The sequence below is a fragment of the Pyricularia pennisetigena genome, chromosome 2 (genome assembly GCF_004337985.1).
Source record: "Pyricularia pennisetigena strain Br36 chromosome 2, whole genome shotgun sequence".
In the NCBI taxonomy this organism is placed as follows: Eukaryota; Fungi; Ascomycota; class Sordariomycetes; order Magnaporthales; family Pyriculariaceae; genus Pyricularia; species Pyricularia pennisetigena.
Window position 1 is genome coordinate 6,575,831 of NC_043741.1, and position 18,850 is coordinate 6,594,680.

General features: G+C 52.4%; 7 protein-coding genes across 7 annotated transcripts; 2 read left to right on the forward strand and 5 right to left on the reverse strand.

The window, feature by feature from the left end:
* Positions 1 to 167: 167 nt before the first annotated feature.
* On the reverse strand, positions 168 to 1,463 carry PpBr36_01850 (uncharacterized protein; the record flags this gene model as incomplete). The annotated part of the gene is made up of 1 exon (XM_029889034.1): positions 168 to 1,463. The coding sequence occupies one exon, from the start codon at positions 1,461 to 1,463 to the stop codon at positions 168 to 170; it is 1,296 nt and encodes a 431-aa protein (XP_029752686.1).
* A 1,966-nt stretch (positions 1,464 to 3,429) lies between these two features.
* Positions 3,430 to 4,026, reverse strand: PpBr36_01851 (uncharacterized protein; the record flags this gene model as incomplete). Its single annotated transcript, XM_029889035.1, has 3 exons — positions 3,430 to 3,551; positions 3,730 to 3,757; positions 3,895 to 4,026. The coding sequence occupies 3 exons, from the start codon at positions 4,024 to 4,026 to the stop codon at positions 3,430 to 3,432; spliced, it is 282 nt and encodes a 93-aa protein (XP_029752687.1).
* A 1,764-nt stretch (positions 4,027 to 5,790) lies between these two features.
* PpBr36_01852 (uncharacterized protein) lies at positions 5,791 to 6,842 on the reverse strand (the record flags this gene model as incomplete). The annotated part of the gene is made up of 3 exons (XM_029889036.1): positions 5,791 to 6,073; positions 6,136 to 6,581; positions 6,771 to 6,842. The coding sequence occupies 3 exons, from the start codon at positions 6,840 to 6,842 to the stop codon at positions 5,791 to 5,793; spliced, it is 801 nt and encodes a 266-aa protein (XP_029752684.1).
* A 1,582-nt stretch (positions 6,843 to 8,424) lies between these two features.
* Positions 8,425 to 10,006, reverse strand: PpBr36_01853 (uncharacterized protein; the record flags this gene model as incomplete). Its single annotated transcript, XM_029889037.1, has 2 exons — positions 8,425 to 9,521; positions 9,619 to 10,006. 2 exons carry the CDS (start codon positions 10,004 to 10,006, stop codon positions 8,425 to 8,427), a joined length of 1,485 nt encoding a protein of 494 aa, XP_029752685.1.
* A 1,512-nt stretch (positions 10,007 to 11,518) lies between these two features.
* Positions 11,519 to 12,159, forward strand: PpBr36_01854 (uncharacterized protein; the record flags this gene model as incomplete). Its single annotated transcript, XM_029889038.1, has 3 exons — positions 11,519 to 11,630; positions 11,706 to 11,821; positions 11,992 to 12,159. The coding sequence occupies 3 exons, from the start codon at positions 11,519 to 11,521 to the stop codon at positions 12,157 to 12,159; spliced, it is 396 nt and encodes a 131-aa protein (XP_029752690.1).
* Positions 12,160 to 12,811: 652 nt separating this feature from the next.
* PpBr36_01855 (uncharacterized protein) lies at positions 12,812 to 15,770 on the forward strand (the record flags this gene model as incomplete). The annotated part of the gene is made up of 2 exons (XM_029889039.1): positions 12,812 to 13,218; positions 13,346 to 15,770. Coding segments are annotated over 2 exons (2,832 nt in total), but the record flags the coding sequence as incomplete, so codon positions are not given.
* Positions 15,771 to 17,468: 1,698 nt separating this feature from the next.
* Positions 17,469 to 18,839, reverse strand: PpBr36_01856 (uncharacterized protein; the record flags this gene model as incomplete). The annotated part of the gene is made up of 1 exon (XM_029889040.1): positions 17,469 to 18,839. The coding sequence occupies one exon, from the start codon at positions 18,837 to 18,839 to the stop codon at positions 17,469 to 17,471; it is 1,371 nt and encodes a 456-aa protein (XP_029752688.1).
* Positions 18,840 to 18,850: the final 11 nt, after the last annotated feature.

The following is an 18,850-nucleotide window of genomic DNA, read 5'->3' on the forward strand; positions in this document are numbered from 1 at the left end:
GCGCTCGCTTTTGCCCGTTTCCTCATCCAAGACAGCATCTCGCGTGAATGATCATTTCTATGATAGTCTGATGTTTCCACGTGAGGGAACAGTCCCTTACTAGGCTGTATCAACGCATAAAGTTTCGATGTCAGTTTGGAAAGTCAGCGGCGGGCCTGAGCCGATCCTCATGCAATCTCGTCAGCGATGCCCCAGTCGCAGACCATAGTCCAAACGCCCTGATCTTGTAGGTTTATTTCCCATGTTGGCGGGTGAACAACGACAACGGTATTCCGAGTGACAATGTTTTTACCTGCAAGCCCAGAAATGCGGCCCTCCCCGGCTAGAATGAGTCTGGCACGGTGGCGCGTCTGTTCAGTGTCTTCTCCGTCGTTTCGCGATGAATTATAGGCTTCTGTAGACCAAGCAGGCCTTGCCGTCAGCATTTGCATGCCAGGGCCGGCCGAGACATTATCGGCTATGTACCCAGCAGCAGGATTGGCGAGAAGAGTTTGGTTAAAGTGGCGACTGTGGTGCGGTTCGTTTCCGTCGCTCTTGACTTGGAACAGCCAGTCGCGCACCTCGGCTGCTAGGCCGCCTGCAATGTACCTGGCACCACGACGCTGCGGAGAGAATGCATCCGGGAGAAAGAACTGCCGCTGCGCCGACGGTTCTGTAGTGACGAAACGAGGCGCTTCTCGAAACTTGGGATGTCGATCTCGTTGTTTTTGTGCGTGTTCAAATCTGGCCTCAAAACTCATCTCCACATCGTCCGAAGCCGCACTCCCATGCATGGGGTCAGCGCCATCGTCACCATTGGTGGTTTGTTCCTCTAGGTTGTGTTCAGGGTCTTTGTTTTCGTAAGGATCCAAGGACGAAGCAGCTCCAGACTGTGAGATGTCATCTGGCTCGCTGGCGGTAATGTGAGTCATATCATAATCCTGATTATAGTGTTTCTCGACCTCTGAAGGCTCTCCTAGAGAGCTGCTCACGTGCTCGACGGACGCAGGCGAGACTGTGATACGGCGCCGTTTTGGTGGCGGCGGAGTTTCTTCGTAGCCATGCTGGTCTCCTCCAAAAGTGCCGTGACTGGAATTGATGCTTGGTGATGGCGATGGCGAGTTCTCAACAATGCTGTCATGTTTTTGGAGACCACTCCTTCTCGATGGTCTCGATGGCGGCCCGCTATTTATGTTGTCGGGTTCATCCTCATCCTCCAGCAATGGAGAGCTATCGAGAACATCAATCTCATCAGCAGGCGGCTTCGCGACTTTGATGGAAGAAGACACAAATGGGCGCCTGTTGCCAGGCACAACCGGAGTGGTTGATTGCGACTGGGGCTGCGTGGTCGATGGCGCCGCGAAGCGGGGAGTTGAAATGAATTGGCGGGGCTGCGTCTGTGAAGGCGTCGACCCGCCTTCATCGGTTCCTGGTCGCTTCGAAAGCAGGAACCGAGACGGTGCTGGTGTTGATGGCGGAGGCATTGGAATTGTCACTTTATTCCCCAAAGAGGAGAGCGGAGTTGGGCATCGCCACAAGGGGGCGGCCTTTCTTCTGCAGTGCCTGCTAGCGGCGGGGTTGGTGGGGCTGCTGTTGTTGGTGATGTTCTTGTTCTCCAATGTTATAATGTATGGTTGATTAGTATTTTATTAACACGATTATACTTAGCCAATACACAATTTACTCGAGCGTTGTATCTTCAAGCGACGTGTTCGATGTTGTGGTTCAGGGGTACGATGTAGGCACTTAGTGGTGAATGAACGCGACCTGGAGACAAATCCAAAACTGAAAGTTTGCTGCGAGGCACGTTCATATACACCTACAGTAGAGCTTGACGGGAGAGAGGAAACCTACAAAGGACTGTTCTCACAAAAGAAGGGGTCAAAAGAGGACAGACATTGTGGCTATCTGAAACATACGAGAACACGGCAATGTAATGTACGCATTGAATATTGCTGGTAATAGCAAAAGATTATGCATGATCCGGCCCAGACTCGAACTGAGGACCTTCTGTGGAACAGTGCTTCATACAGTGTTAGACAGATGTGGATAACCAACTACACCACCGGACCAATACGCTGATGACAAATCCACACTGTGCAAAACTTATATACCCACAAAGATCATACTAATACTTGCGACTAATTCTTGCATGAGGCGGAGCACTTGGGAACGACTGGGACTCATTATCCGTCAAGTTTTCCCCAAAGTTGACGGTAGCAGCCAGACATTCCCTAACAAGACGAAAGGTAAGGCGAATGCAGGCTCAGGTGTCAGCGTTGCTGTACACCTGTTGCATAATCCAGGGATGGCGACACACAGGACGTCTATGTCGTAAAGCTCTTGATCACTGCTTCTTGCCACTCTCTGATGGCACACAGTTAATGACAGAAGGAGCTTACAGCAAACCAGCCTAAGTAATATTTCTTTATCGTCAAAATAAATATTCTACTTATAAAAGGCAGAGGCTACGCAGGCAGGGATGCAAGCAAATACGCCCGCATGCACACAATCTCTTGTCAAATTTCCCATGGACTTGAGTCACGAGGTGTCTATAGCACTATACTACTCTGTTCTGAGTTGCCGAGAGTTTAAGTACAGACTGGATAGCAATCTGAACCTAATTAACTCATCTTATTGCAGTGCATTTCCGTTCGTCTTTTTTTCACCATAGAGGTAGTTTACAGCCAGTGACATCTTTTTTCCAACGGCATTTTCAAATCAAGACTAAAAACTAGTCAATCGTATACTTCGATGGATGTGTAAGTAGCTATTAGCATCTGCGGTCACAACATAATCACAATTATATGCAGTGAGCCCTGGAAGTTGTCAGTCTTGATTCACCAATACCTAGGTAGGCTTACGGCTGGGTATGATAGAGCCTTCAAGTGTCTTCGGCTACCAGCTTGAGCGAAACCCNNATGCTTATTTCTCTCGCCAACTCGGCCAAAGCACTAATCCAGCCTACTTTGGCGAGTAATTGTTGTGTATCGGATCTAGGGGCTAAAGATTGATCGATAAATATGGATAGAAGTCAATTTAGCCTCCTCCCACTCATATCACCAATTGCGAGCCATTTCCCTGATCGAGTGTTTCGAGAGTAGCGAATGGCAGAGCAAGCGTCCCGAAGCATAGTTCCGACCTCGACTCCGATATAACCCTCTGCCAAGTGTCAAACTGCATCAAGTTTGCAACATAGTAAAAGAGTTTGGTTGTCAACAATGCTATTGACTTTGCGTAGAAGGTAGAAGGCTAGATATAGCAGCATCAGAGCGATTGCCTTGATATGATTTTGCAAATAGAGGATTTCAGCTGTTCAAAACAAACTTGGTTGTCGAGGCAAAGAAACTAGTCAAACACGAACTCGAGGGGAGGACAAATCCAGCCCTCATCAATAAAGAGTCGTGAAACTCAACCTCAAATCGAAGTCTAGGAGAAATAGGCAAGGAATTAGCGGCGTGATGCGGCTGCGCCGCTTTCACCCCTTTTCCCCTCCTCCTCCTCTTCTTCTTCCTCCTCCTTCTCTTTCAATTCTCCGCCTTGCGGCGCCGAGGCCTGGCTGACTTTGACGTCTAGAAAACAAAGAAGACTCAGCATAGATTGCAAGTAGCTCTCCACTATAGAACATAACAAATCAGCATCTAGTCCTCTCTATTTCCTTATCCCGGCGGTGTAAACGATGTCATCGATGCACCAAACTAGGATAACATACTCGTGACTAAAGCGTGGACTGGGAATCAAGAAACTCACAGGCCTGCACCTCATGTGGCCTCGGGATCTAGTTAGGGCATCGACAAATTTGAAGTATCCGGCGGTGAGACTGGTGGCTGATCCGCCCGCGAGCATCTATGTTATCTATTCAGCTGGCGCCGATACTAGTCAGAGGCTATCCAGAGGCGGGTTTCTTATGCCGACCATATTCTTCTCATAGGCCTGGTCTTCCTCAAGGTTCTCCATCAGTTGTTTGAGATTTTCCGTCCTGAAATGGACGCTGCCCAAGCCCCGAGAGACGTCGTAACTGAAGCGGTCGATCTTGTTGGTCAACATACTAACAGTATGTGCCATTCGAGTGCTCTGCTAACAGGGGAGCACCGCACCACTGATCCTTTCACTGCATTACAGTGGCATGGCCACATCATGGTGCGGGCCCTTGCCTGTAAACAGAAGCACGATAGTCGGCTACTTGATTATAAAGGGGTCTTCGAAGTATCGGTAGGGTCAGCAGTAGCCTGGCAGTCGCTATTGGTACCCCTTCTCAAATAAACATCGAAATATCAATGGTTAGAATGATAGGAGTGACAAAATTATAGAAGCACCAAGCAGAGGTGCTTGGAGACCAGGGATGTATTGGTACGAAAAGGGAGAAAAAAAAGAACATTAGATCATCATAAAAGCCGTTTATCTTCACCTAACCGGATAGGTTAGGTAGGTGGGTAAGACATGTAGGTACCTTCCATTTCGCGTCCATGATGCAAGAAATGTATGCCCGAGGCAGTCGACTATCCTGGGTATGCAGGGCAATTTTCACGTTATTGCCGTTGTGGTCGGTCCTCAACATTTGAACACTGTTGCGGGCAATGCTGCCAACACTGGTTTTCAGCTGTTCACAATGTGGCTGACAATCGCTAGGGACGTACGGCACCACGCTAGAATCATGTGTCCAAGCAAATATCAAGGTAAAGAGACTCTGTGTGCCTGTACTGAAGACGAAATCTACTTTACTGATGGGAACGATACTCATGCGAGTTTTACATGCCTAAGCTGATTGACAAAAGAAGTGACGAAGGATGCTGGAATTGGCAATAGTAGACTACCGGGAAAGGTTTAATGTCAGGGTAGTCCTCAACAGCCCGAAGTTCCTTGTTGAGAAGTCTTGCAACTTCCAGTACTGTTGTCATATTAATGATGATGCGTACCTTCACACTATAGCAGAAAAAAAAAAGAAAAAAAAATCCATGGAAGCGGATGGAGGGAGTCCCAAAATCTTGACGGCGTTGCTACTATACACCTGGGTCAACTTCTGCGAAGGCAAGAAGAAGCATGCAGACCGGCCAAACTCTCCAATACGGTACAAGCTAACTTGGTAAATGGTGGAGCATATCTCGTCATGTGTCCGCTCCTTCGAGGTTGATCGCATGAAATCCATCAGATGCTGCCGAGATGTTGGAGTATTTTGATTCAAGGAAAACTGAGAGGTTTAGTCTATAAGAGTAAACGCTCAACATTGTGCTCGACAGCGGCTTCGATGAGCAATTCTCGCCAGTTTCCAATTATTGGGTAGATGGAGGATCAAGTGGAGGATTAGATAAAGAGAGGTAAGGTAGGAGGAGAGTACCGCATCCAAATCTCTTTTAGAACCTTGTGGTGGACATTATTGAAGGTGGTATGGCAGTTCCCGCATTACTAGCTGGCGATTACATGGGGCATTCAGAAGTCGTCAGGGGCAACGGTTCCCAAAGAATATCCATGTGTGTATAATCACTGGATGTAGAAAGCCCTAGCTTCAATATGTTCGCATTGACTCTGCGAGGCGTCAAGCGTGCCCCGAAACCTTTTGGGTAAAGTGATATAATACATATCGAGGCTGGATTCTACATCAACGGCCAGATGGCCATCATGAAGAACATCGTCCCATATAAGTGATTCTTTTCCTCATCCCAGGTTTCCCATTTTAAGCCCAAACAAGCTAGCCGTCCCAAATCCCAGTATCTCAGTAATATATCAACACAGACATAAGCCATAAAGATTGGACAACGGAAAAGAAGCGGAGAAAAAAAAGTCTGTTTCTCTCAAAAAAAGAAAAGAGCATCTTTATTCGCCCTTCTTGGCCTTGGCGCTGGCGCTCGACTTGACGCGCTTGGCGACGGGGCGGTTGATGTGGTGGTCAGGGATCCACCTGGCGTCAAAGTCGGCACCACTGGCAGCGCCAGCGGACTCGTTGCCGGACAAAGGCTCGGCAGCCTCGACCTTGACGACCTTCTTGGGCTGGGCCCTGGGGCGCTTGGCCTGGGGGAAGAGGGCTTCGATCCAGGTCTTGTACACAAAGTAGAGAGTACCGGCGAAGGCGGCGCTCAGGACAAGGTACAGGAAGATGCTGTATAGCAGAGAATGTCAGTAATTTGTGTCTCTGTAACTGCGGTTGTTGTCTGAGCTTACATCTGGGGATCAAAGAAGCTGGTGGGCGGCTCGACGACGCTGGCCTTGTCAGCGTGAGCGGGGACCTGGAAGGTCTGACCCTTGGCGTTGATTACGATGGCGAGCAGCTCAACGACGACGTCGCGGGGCTGCATGTCGAGGGCGAAGCTGTACGTGACTGAGCGCTTCTCGCCGGCCGGGATCTCCACGTCGTACTTGACGGCCGTCAGGTTGCGGATGATGGCGTCGGTGGCGGGGGCGCCCTCGACAAGGCCATCGGGGTTGGTCAACGCGCCGGTAACGAGGGCCAAGCGCACAGGGTCAGCCTCGTTATTGGTCAGGTCAACGACAGCCTTGGTAGGGCGGCCATTGACGAGCTTGACGCCAAAGATGTCGGCGTCAGGGAACGTGGTGGCGACGTCGAGCTTGAGCTGCGGCTCTGCGGGCGTCTGGGGCTCGGCTGCGCCCTGTGGGGGTGATGAACGGTTCGTGTCAGTACTGCAGGTTATAGATGGGGGGGTTCAAGTTCGGACGTGGAAGGGGAAGTTCAATTGCTCAGTCATAAAATGTTTTATGACTAGGAAGCTTGAGGGAAGGTGCTTGATGCAGAGTCAAGCAAGGCGGCGAAAGACATCATCATGTTCAAGTACACATACCTCAGCTTGGGCAAAGGCGCCCATGAGCTGGAAGGCCAGCATGGCAAGACCAGTGAGTTTGAGAGAAACCATTTTGTAGCAGCCGGCGAGTTGGGTTGAGGGGGACGGGGAGGAATTTGCTGTTACAGCAGAGTGGGCTGAAATGCAAATTGCTTGTAGTCGAAAGTTTGTTGGAGAAAAGAGCTTTATTGTCACTGAAGCTTTAACCGTTGACATTCGTGGCCAGTTCAATTGGGGTCCACATAAATCAAGGCACGTGCGCTGGCAGGGATTCTCCATAATAGGACGAGAGCTACCCCAGTCTGCCCAGGTTAACCGTTTACGTGGCTTGCTTCTGATTGCTCGGAGAGTTTTCGAGTTGGTAACTAATTGCATTGCATTGATGTAATTTGATTTCCCTCTTATTAACGAATGAAAATCATCAGCGCTGTCGCCCTTTAAACGGTCAGTCTCACCGGCACATCCGGCTTGACGGCCGTAAATGCACCCCGTGCCCTTTCCGAAACCTTGGTGATCTTGCACCCCTCTTCATCAACAACTTTAAAGTCGAACATAGCCATCAACATGGTTACCATTATCACATCTTCAAGCTTGGCGAAGTGCATTCCTGGGCAAGGACTGTGGCTGGTTGAAGGCAAAGAGTTGTCAACATATAATCATGATAATCAAATCCGGCATGGATTGGGATGAATGTTACTCCAAAGATGTGACCAACAGTACTACCTCCCCAAACCCCCAGCCCATGTATGGCGGGTCGTTGCCGCCCTCGCAACGTGCAGGGTCTCGCCTAGTGCTCTTTGTCCAGGTGCATGTCCTCGACGCTGTAAAAGACAAGGGATCCCTAGGCAAGACCTCGCCGGACGAGCCGCGCGGGAGTCTTGCCCTGATGTGTTTCGGGGAGACACGGATCCCGTCGCGTGCAGACGGATCGTCTCTCGGAGGTAGAGTCGGAAAGAGGTCGTCTCGTTATCCCACCGCTCCGGCCTCCATCTGCGAATGATATCGATGACACTAGAGATGGCGACCTGCAATACTCGGCTACCACGACCTCTACTTCTTGCTGGGCGCGACTGTACCAGCTCGCGTCAAGGCGAGGTATACCAGGATCCAGGCGGTGTTGATTCGCGTGTTGACCTGCCCTACGAACACGTACCGAGAGTAAAATATGTCGTGACTAGCATTGAGGGTCCCAAGGAAACTGGCAAAACGCGTTTGCCAAGTACAGCGAAGGGGATGAATGAGTGCCACTTACGCTCAAAGATACCTGTCATACCCTTTCCTTTGCTAACAGGTTATCAGAACGCGTTTTCAACCTTCTTGTCCGTCTTCTTCCTCTTGTTGACGGTCGTACTATAGCCCCGGCCCCATCCTCCGTAGGTGGTTCAGGGTGGGCAGCCAAGGGGGTCACCAGCCTGGTGGGCGAAGGGGAGTGCTCTGTCAACTCGAAATATCCCAGGCGCCAGTGCCAACTCCTTGCTGTCAGAAAAAAAAAAAAAAAAAAAAAAAAAAAAAAAAAAAAAAAAAAAACCAATAAGCACACAAAGACGTCGAGATATCGCCAATTCAGGGTCGGCGTCGGACAAAGCGGCAATAGAAAATGATGTGGTATCTATAGGTTGTTAAGCAATGATGATTAAGGCTCGACGAAAGCCCCCTACTTCTGCGGACGATCTCCTGGCGCAGCCGGCCCGCTGTTGTCCACACCCTCCCAACTGTCATGGTCCCAGCCGCACTCACCATCCATAGCGTCTCGTGACTGCCCCTTCTCCGCCAGGCCCTTGATGTCGCTCCAGTACTCCAGTTTCCTGACTTCTTCATCGGCGTGCTTCAGTGCGGCGTCGAGACTAGCCACTTTGTCTCCTCCATCCTTACCGACCTCCTTGTCCTTGCCAGTCCTGTTTCTGGCACTCTCTTCGGCCGCACGGTCACGCAGCTCAGCCAGCCGCGCGACGAGTGTGCGACGCGAAGCCTGAAAGACAAAAAATGCCATTATGTCGTGCATCTTTTCGTCCAGGCGTTCCAGGTCGTCATCGCCACCGTTGGACAAGAACTTCTCCACGGCCTCAATCTTCTCCCTGTCGATCCGGCAGGCGCGCAGCACGGCCAGCAGCGCGTCCACGTCTCTGATCTCTAAGTTGGACACTCCACCGACAGCGGCTATCTCGGCTGCAATCGCAGCCGTCCGCGAGGCCGCGCTTGCATGACTGATGATACTCTCCCGCTTGCTGCTCGGCCGGCTTTCGACTTCCTTGGCCGCGGCGGCCACAGCGGCCTCGTGCGTCGATCTGACGGTGAAGTAGTCGGGCTGCAGCAGTTCGCCGCCATTAGCATCCCGCATGATCTCCTTCTTGACCCGCCGGCGTATCCATGCCCTCCTCCGGACGAAAGAGTTCCACCACCTGGGTCCGTGCCAGGAAAACTTCTTATAAAATGCAAATGAATACTCCCAGCCGTCCTTGTCCGTTCCATCTTGGTGGTTGACCCGCCACTCAGGCCACGCCCAGGTCCATGACGGGTCCGGGACTTGGGCTGTATGGATGTTGGTTGGGCTCGGTTTGTGTGCTACGTTGGTCCATGCTGGCGGATCGAGGTTTCCTAATGCTTTGGATGCGAAAAGGGGTATGCCACAACAGAGTGCACCGCGCTCGTTTTCGTAGAGTATGTCAATTGCTTCAGTATCTTCTGCTCTGTTGCTGCTCGATCTCTCGGGTTGTGAGGCATCCGGAGCTGGTCTTTCGAAAGGCGTTGGCTCTGCGTCAGGAGTCCATTGGCGTTAGTTATATGGTGGTGATTTGGGCGGTATCTACACCTGCCATAGCTTGTGCATGTTCGGACGGACTAGGCTTACGCTGTACATGTATGGTCGGCTCTTTCGCGACTTTGGAGCTCCTGTTTGATTCTTTTATTGGCAATTTTGATACCCGACTCGTATCTGATTGCCCTGAGCGACGGCGGGATGATGAGGATGAAGAAGTCCGAGAACCGCTACGTTGCTTCCCAACGAGCGGCTCCCTCGTGGGCACACGCTCTGAAGGCCCTACTCCCGATTCAGAACTTTGCCCCCTCGGTCCAATTTCATTACTATGATTGGTGCCGTTACCATTCGTAGTGTTCTTTGGGTCGTTGGTTGCTGTGTCATCGTCCGAGACTAGCGTAATCTCATGATCGTAGTCGCTATCTCGCAGCCCCGAGGCACGTCGCGATGTGCGAGGTTTGCGTATTCTCGGTATCGTCATTCTATTTTGCTCCTCAATCCCGCCGATACACAAATTCGGGCTTTGATCGGGTGCGGGTCCCCTCCCCTCCGGATCCGCAGACTGTCCGTATCCTTCTATGGTCGATGATATCACAGCATCACCGCGAGCTGAAGGGAGATGCAAAGTGGCGAGGAACTGGATTCCGGCGAAGCCTTCAATCAAGGTAAAGGTAGAGACAAAAAATACACTAAAGTTTGTAACAATATGCCACCAGCGGGCTGCTCAGAGGATTTCAAGAGCCGGTCCGCGTGAGAAGATACAGTTAGGTCTTGGGGGAAATAACAAATACCGTGCGCCGCTGTCTCGTGTTCAGTAATTACAAGCAGCGCACGCCAGACGAGCAAGTCGCAACGCCACGTCTGGAGGCACGGTCGGTCGTTCCAGACTCTGTTAATTAGTCCGATCAAGGGACGGTAATACAAGAAGTAAAAAAAAAAAATAAAAATAAAAAAAATAAAAAAGACAGTTTCAATTGATCTCAGGGTATCGAAACTTGATCGTGGGCCGAGGAGCTGTCAGGTCCATCGGACCCATGGTTAAAAAGACATGCATGCATCATTGGAAATAATACCTATGTCACGGCATTCATACAGGCAATGTTGGTGGAATGGGACCAGCTGGAAAGCCCTGGAGCTGAAATTTACAACAGGGTGTAAGAATTGCATGGGTCGCACGCTAAAATGCATTGCAGCCCACTCGCCTGAGCGGCAGGGATTGTCGAGCGCGTCGAGCCGTCGATGACGTCGGTGTTGCAAGACGTGGACCGCCGCTGTGCTTGCGGGCTGTAAGCGGGTGGCATCCTCTCCCATCTTGTATTGAGATGAACCCTCGAATCTCCGACTTACAGTGCGGTGGCCTCTCGAGATGGAATAAAATAAGAAGTTTGTTAAAATTTATAGACAAATCTTGAACACCTGGCACACACCAATAGACACCCACTGGTTTCAAAATAGTTAAACACTAATTACTGGCAGCAAGATGCTATGGTGTTAGTTCATTCACACCGGTCGGTACATACACAGAAGCTGTTCCTCTTGAATTGACAAACTGAAGCTGGAAAATGTGGGGAGCTTAGCATCAGTGACAAGGCCTTTCCCCGCAACATGACCACAGCACCTACGTCATGAAAACGTACCAAAGCTCTTCGGAGGCACGCAAGGTGCCCAAGCAGGCTGCTAGCAATGGGGTGATTGGAGCTCAATGATGTGTGTGAATCTTAAACAGTGATGGCTTTGTGTCTCGTGTTGGCAGAGCTTATTACATACTTGTCTGGGCCTTGTTAGATCCATTTGCCAGTACCCACGGAATTGTTCGGGTTCAAACATAAAGCGGCGCAATCCTCCCGACCATTCGTCTTTCCTTCTGTCCTCATATCCATTCCTGTTTGCTCTCAAAACTAGTTTTGACATACCATTCATCAATCAACCGCCATCCGTTCAAAACAACAAATTCGAACCTAGACACCCAAAGATCACCACATAACGAGTCACCATGTCCAAGTCACGCGTTCCCATGATGCTCGGTGTTGCCGGCGTGAGCGGCGTCGGTTACTACCTCTACCAGGCTGGAGGAAGTCCCAAGGTCGCCGAGAAGGAATTTGAGAGTACGTTTTGCAATGCGCGCAACATCTAGGCAAGACGGACAACTGGAAACTGACATAACACGCCACCGCTAATAGAGGACATGCACTCTGCTTCGACTAAGCTGAAGAGTGAGCTCCCTGGACGGGGCTCTGAGGCTCAAAAGGAGGCCGAGAAGCTCGGAGCCCAGGCCGGCGCCAAGTTCGATAGTGCCGTAAGTACCCATTCGTCACACTCGCCACTTGCACGATTTCGCTATTCGCAGGCAGGGAAAGCCATCTTCCAACGATTGCTCAACTTTTACTGCGACGATACGAACCCGCGCAAGAACAACACATGCAACCTGAGCGGCTCAGAATGTTAACATAAAAATTAAAATGTCAGATCGCCAACGCAAAGAGTGAGGCCGCAAAGCTCAAGGCCGAGTCGGAAGCCTACGCCAAGGATGCCAAGGCTGGCGCGATGAAGAAGGTCGACGAGTTCGACAAGAAGGTTGAGGACGGTGCCGCAAAGGCCAAGAGCGGCGTTTCCAGCTGGTTCGGCGGCAAATAAAGCAAAAAAATTGTCTTGATTCTCATTTTTCAGTAGCCTCGCGTGGAAAGAAGCCAGCTCGCTATAATACGGCTGGTTGCGACGGCCAGCTTTTTGTTATGCCTGCATTTTACTTTGTAATCTAAAGCTGCTAATCGGTGTCACTGGGTCGGTGTTTATTTGATAGGGAGCAATTATGGCAAATTCAATTACACTTTCTTCGAATGAAACATGCCGAGTTTTGTGCATCTGGTGTCTCACGCTTGACAACCTGCGCGCTTGTGAGTTATTGATAGTGACAATGTGAGGTGTCCGATATTCTTAGCCGTAAAAATACGCACGATTCTGTCAGGTCGAATAATTCATTACAAATTGCTCTTCCAGGTAAAACAAAAGCTTGGAAAGACGAATTCCAAATATGTCGATCCAATTTTTGCAGCATAATGCAGGCCGAGTAGAAAAATGCTCCGCTAGAACACAGACAGGGTGGGGCGCCTTTTAAGGAGTGGAGAAGATCGGTGCGGCAGGCAAATAGTGTCGGATTGAATGCGTCGAAAATCGCAGGATGATGTTTAAACGCGCTCCCATCCAAACATCCTACCTTCTCCTTGTGTCATGTACAAAATTACCCACGCCGCGACAAGTCGTCAATAAAACCGCACCAAACCGTTAGTCGCGAGAGGAACAACACCTTCCCGGCTGGGCTAGTATCCGCCAAAACTTCGACAAAATGTCGAACCAGTCTTTCCTCAACCAAGCAGCCCCCGAAAATTATGTCGCAGGTCTCGGCCGTGGTGCAACTGGCTTTACGACGCGATCCGACCTGGGCCCTGCGCGCGAAGGGCCAAGCGAAGACCAAATCAAGGAGGCCGTCGCCAAGAGATCCGCACAGCTCGGTCTAACAGGCGACAAGAAAGGAAAAAAGGAGGAGGCCAAAGATGTGGACGACGGCAGGTATCAAGACCCGGACAACGAGACGGGTCTGTTCTCTGGTGGCATCTACGACAAGGACGATGAGGAAGCCGACAGAATATGGAAGGAGGTGGATGACAAGATGGCAAAGCGCCGTCAGAAGCAAAGGTAGGTTTTCCTCCCGCTCAAGACCGCATTCGCCCGGTCGCTTCCCTGCCCCCCTTCTCGCGCCTGACGCTCACGATGAGAGCGGCTGAACCAAACAGAGTACCAACCAGCGTCTTCTGATCCACAGGGAGGCCCGCGAAAAAGCCGAGCGGGAAGAATACGAACGCAAGAACCCCAAGATCCAGCAGCAGTTCTCCGACCTCAAGCGAGCGCTCGGGAGCGTCACGGACGAGGAATGGGCGACGCTACCCGAGGCCAAGGACTTTACCGGCAAGAACAAGCGAGCCAGGACTGCAGCCCACCAGAGATTCTATGCTGTGCCAGATAGCGTGCTCGCAGCCGCCCGCGACTCGTCAGAGATGACGACGACGGTCAACGACGACGGTGGCGCCTCTACAACTAGTGACGGGACCATGACCAATTTCGCAAAGATCGGTGCGGCCCAGAACAAGGTGCTGCAGTCTCGACTAGACCAGGCATCGCAAGCAAGCGGCATGGCTAGCTCCTTGGGCACATCGACCAGCGTGGACCCCAAAGGCTACTTGACATCTCTTGGAAAGCTAGAGTCGGCAGAGCAGGTCAGTGTGGGTGATGTCGACTTTGCGCGCAAGCTCCTCAAGTCGGCCACCGAGTCAAACCCCACAAACGCGCCGGGCTGGATTGCAGCGGCACGAGTGGAGGAGCTTGCGGGCAAGTTCGTCGCGGCGCGCAACATATTGGCGCGCGGGTGCAAACACTGTCCTAAGAGCGAAGACTTGTGGCTGGAGAACATTCGACTCAACGAGGGACGCAACGCCAAGATCATTGCCGCGGATGCCATCAAGGCCAACATGCGATCAGTCAGGTTGTGGGTCGAGGCCATGAAGCTCGAGTCGGATCCCATGTCAAAGAAGAGGGTTATTCGACGTGCGCTGGACCATATCCCCGAGTCCGAGGCGCTGTGGAAGGAGGCAGTGAACTTGGAGGATGACCAGGACAACGCTCGCCTGCTGCTTGCCAAGGCGACCGAGTTGATTCCTGCCTCCATCGACCTGTGGCTCGCGCTCGCCCGGCTCGAGACGGTTGATGGAGCCAAGGCGGTACTGAACAAAGCGCGCAAGGCCATCCCGACATCACATGAGATCTGGATTGCGGCCGCTAGACTACAGGAGCAGATTGGTTCAGACCCGAACGGTATCGTCATGCAAAAGGCCGTCGCAAAGCTCGCAGAGCTTGGAGCCATGCCGAAGCGAGAGGAATGGATCGGCGAGGCAGAAAAGTGCGAGGAAGAAGGCGCCGTCATCACTTGCAACAACATTATACGGGAGACGCTAGGATGGGGATTGGACGAGGATGACGATCGCAAAGACACGTGGATGGAGGATGCCAGGGCGAGCATTAACAGGGAAAAGTACGCTACGGCCCGAGCAATTTACGCGTATGCGCTCAGGGTGTTTGTCAACAGCAAGACTCTGTGGTTGGCCGCCGTGGATCTAGAGAGGAATCATGGCACCAAGGAGGCCTTGTGGCAGGTTCTCGAAAAAGCAGTCGAGGCCTGTCCGCACAGCGAAGTGCTCTGGATGATGCTGGCCAAGGAGAGGCTCCTCGCCGGGCAGCTCAACGAGGCGCGCCTGGTTCTGGGTCGGGCGTTCCAACAGAACCCCAACAACGAGGACATTTGGCTCGCCGCCGTAAAGCTCGAAGCGGATCACAACGAGATCGACGAGGCGCGGCGGTTGCTCACAGTGGCACGGCAAAATGCACCTACAGATCGCGTCTGGATGCGCAGCGTGGCGTTCGAGCGGCAGCTGGACAACAAGGATGCTGCCCTGGAGTTGGTGCAGGAGGCTTTGCAGCTCTTCCCGGCGGCACCGAAGCTGTGGATGATGAAGGGGCAGATCTACGAGGATATGGGCCAGGTGCCGCAGGCCAGAGAGGCGTATGGCACGGGCGTCAAGGCGGTGCCGTCTTCGGTCCCGCTCTGGCTTCTCTACTCGCGGCTCGAGGAGCGCAACAAAAACGTGGTCAAGGCGCGCAGCGTGTTGGACCGAGCGCGGCAGGCGGTCCCAAAGTCGCCGGAGCTGTGGTGCGAGCTGATCCGAGTCGAACGGCGGGCGGGCAACACAACGCAAGCCAAGAACCTCATGGCGACGGCGCTGCGGCAGATGCCGCGCAGCGGACTGCTGTGGAGCGAGCGTATCTGGCACCTCGAGGAGCGGACCAAGCGCAAGCCGCTCTCGCTCGAGGCCATCAAGCAGGTCGAGACGGACCCGCAACTCTTCGTCTCGGTCGCACGCATCTTTTGGGGCGAGCGTAAGCTGGACCGGGCGCAGACGTGGTTCGAGAAGGCGTTGCTGCTCGACGGGGACGTTGGCGACTCGTGGGCCTGGTACTACAAGTTTTTGCTCCAGCACGGGACCGAGGAGAAGCGCGCCGATGTGGTCGCCAAGTGCGTCGCCGTCGACCCGCGACACGGGGAGCACTGGCAGCCCGTTGCCAAGGATCCCAAGAACGCGAAGAAGAGCGTCGAGGAAATTCTCACACTTGTTGCTGCGTCTCTGGGGACAAGGTGAACAAGTCCCACGTTGCATGGGGTCTTAAATGCATGTATGAATATTGATATTAGACTTGTCTTTTTTTTTTTTTTTTTTCACTCTATTTTCGCGGTTACACCTAGTTACAAGAACCCAGCCATGTGGACAGCGAACAAGAAAGCAACCACGCATTCGAATAATTGATAGTCTCTGGCGAGGAGTTACAGCAAGCAATATTATCGGCACTTTGTTGTTGGCCGAGTCGACCAGCTGTGATCCAGCCTGGGTTGCACAACCATGCAACACGACGCTCTCGTGCATTCTCCTAGCATGGGGCCAGTCCCCCGAGGTCGAGCCCGTCCCGAGACATGCGTTTGTTTACTCGTGCAACACAAAGGAGCTTGGTATCACGAAGGGGCTGGCATCTTGCAGCTTATTCAAGAAACCCCGATATTGAAACTGCAACTATGCGCATCGCAATCCCGATGTGGAAAGACAATTCAAGTCTCACTTAGATGAACCCTGACCATCGGGCCTGTACTAATTAGATCTAGCCAGACCTCGAGTGGACAAACGTCTATCATCCGATGGACTGAGTTGCAGATTAGTTCCTACACGGCTAGACGCGAGCGGAGAAACTCTACTAAACTACTGCATAAATGCCATTGCAGTCACACATTTTGATTATTTGACATTGAAACGATGGGACTCGACCATGCGGTGACAAGGAACTCAAAAACGGCTACTATTAGGCAATTTACTGAGGTCTACCTGGATGCCTGGGCATTTAGCAGCGCAATTTATGATTAGACCCATACGTGCGTATACTATGAGTAGAGTAGAGTAGTATTCGTCTTGTTTGATGCGTGCCTCCATTGATGAACGTCAGAGACAGTTTGATGAAGACCAATGGGTCCCCTGACGATGAAACAAACCTTGTTCAAAAGGGCCGACCACTGACAGATCTTGTGGTGCTGGTGTAAGTGGGGAACATCTCAATCCGAGTTTTTTTTTTTTTTTTTTTTTTTCCTTCCTTATCAGCTTGTTCAAATGCTTTCAAGTCTGGTGCCATGTGAAAGTTACGTGGTTCATCCCTACTCGACGGATGCCTGTCTCGAGATGGCAGGTATTTGACAAACATCAACATACGGTTTCGGGCATGTCGGAGATTATGATGTGCGATTACCACCCTCAACTCTCCTGCCTTTTTTGTCTTCGCTTCATCGAACGGAGAGCCACGTAGTTCCCAAAGATATGACAGGTGCCGACACAATGCCTCATCTATATTGCACTAGCAACCATGATCAAATGACGCTTGGCAAAGCGATGTAGTGAAAGCATGGAGCAAGTAATAAAATTGATCCTGGATAGAAAAAGAAAAATCTAGATACAGAAAAAAGAATGTTCTGGACATGGTCGACATGTAAGGAAAAAAATACTTAGTTTTGCCGATGGGAATACTCCTGAGCCCCTCAACTCCAAAACACTCCCCCATGACAAGTTCAAGCTAGTCAAGCAAGCAAGGGCCCCCTAATTAAACAAGGCATACTATACTCACTGTACATGGCTTCTCAACCTGCCAGAAAAAAAAGGAAGGAAAAACAAAAATTACGGACCCAGACTCGAAAAGAATCAACTCCTTGCGCCTTTCTTTCCCCCAGAAAAAACACACAAACACACCCAAGCAGATGTAGGAAAAGCCCCGAGCAAAGGAAAAATAAAAGTAAAAACAAGGCTTCAAGTCGAACGGCGCAGGTTGTCCCAGTCGTTCCACGTCAAATCCCAAGCCTTCTGGAGGGCAAAGTTCTCAAAGCCAGAGTTTTCATAGGACCACTTGTAGTCATAGACGTCCTTTGTCTTCCAGGCCGTGTCCCAGCCGCTCATGTCCCACTTGCCGTCGGCCTTTTGGTTGTGTATGTCGCTCTGGGCGCCGCGCTCGTTCATGCCGAGCCCGTTGCGGTAGGTCCACTGCACGACGATGCGCTGCTGCACGCTGTAGACGACCAGCTCGCCGGCCCTGGCCATGTCGTTCATGATCAGGTCCACGGGCTGGTCGAGGTTGAAGTTGGTCCGGACCAGGAGCTTGGCCGCGCCGCGCAGGCTGATGATGTAGCCCGTCGTGCACACCATGCCCGCCGCCCTGAACACCACCCGCTGCCGCTCCAGCGGGCCGTTCATCCCGATTTCGTTGAACATGAACCCGTTGTTCGGGCCCCACGGGTCGTCGTACACGCGGAAGGACGTCGATGAGGTGTCGCGCGTGTCGAAGCAGTGCCCGATGGTCAGGATGTCCCACAGCCCCGTCCGCGCCGCCCAGGGATCCTCGGGGTCGACCGGCAGCTCGTCGACGTAATGGTTGTCGAGGGCCGCGCGCTTGGCCGCAAGGCCATTGTCGGCGGCGCCGGCGGCCAGGTCTTTGGCGTGGGTTCGGGTTTCGTTGATGGTCTGTTGCGCCCCTGATGACGTCTGGTCGGGGGTCGTGGCGGGCTGCCGGAGGACGTCCGGGTTGTCCTGGACCAGCAGCTCGCGGAACGGCTTGTTCAGGACGCCCATCTGCTGTCGGAGGTTGACGTCCCAGGCGGCGTCGGACTCGAGGATGAGCAGGGCGGGGATGCGCTTCTGCACCTGGTACTGCCAGACGTTTGCGTGGGCGCGCCAGCAGCCGATCTCGCCCTTTTTGAGCTGGCCCGGCCTGCTGGTGGGGGGCAGGCCCTGGTCCTTGAGGTCGTCGTACGTGACGGCGGGGAAGTTGGTGAGGTCGACGCCGGACAGCAGGGACTGGATGGCGGCCGCGTCGAAGCGGTCGTGCCGATGCGGCAGGTTCAGGAACTGGATCGAGTGCAGACCGAGCGTCGAGTTGGATGCCGCAAGCCGGAGCGCCTCCTCGCCCTTCTCCTTGTTCTGTTGCAGCTCCTTTTGCCTCCCGGCGTGCGCCGTGCCCGCCTTGTCGAGCTTCCTTGTGATGCTGGAGATTAGACCCTCCTGGCTGTGGGGGTAGAAGAAGATGTAGAAGAGGAAAGCGAATACGGCCCAGGTTGAGAGCACCACCATCCCCGTGGAGCGTTTTGTGCTCAACAGGTTCCGCATGGCGTATTTGTTATTGATCATCTTTGGATATG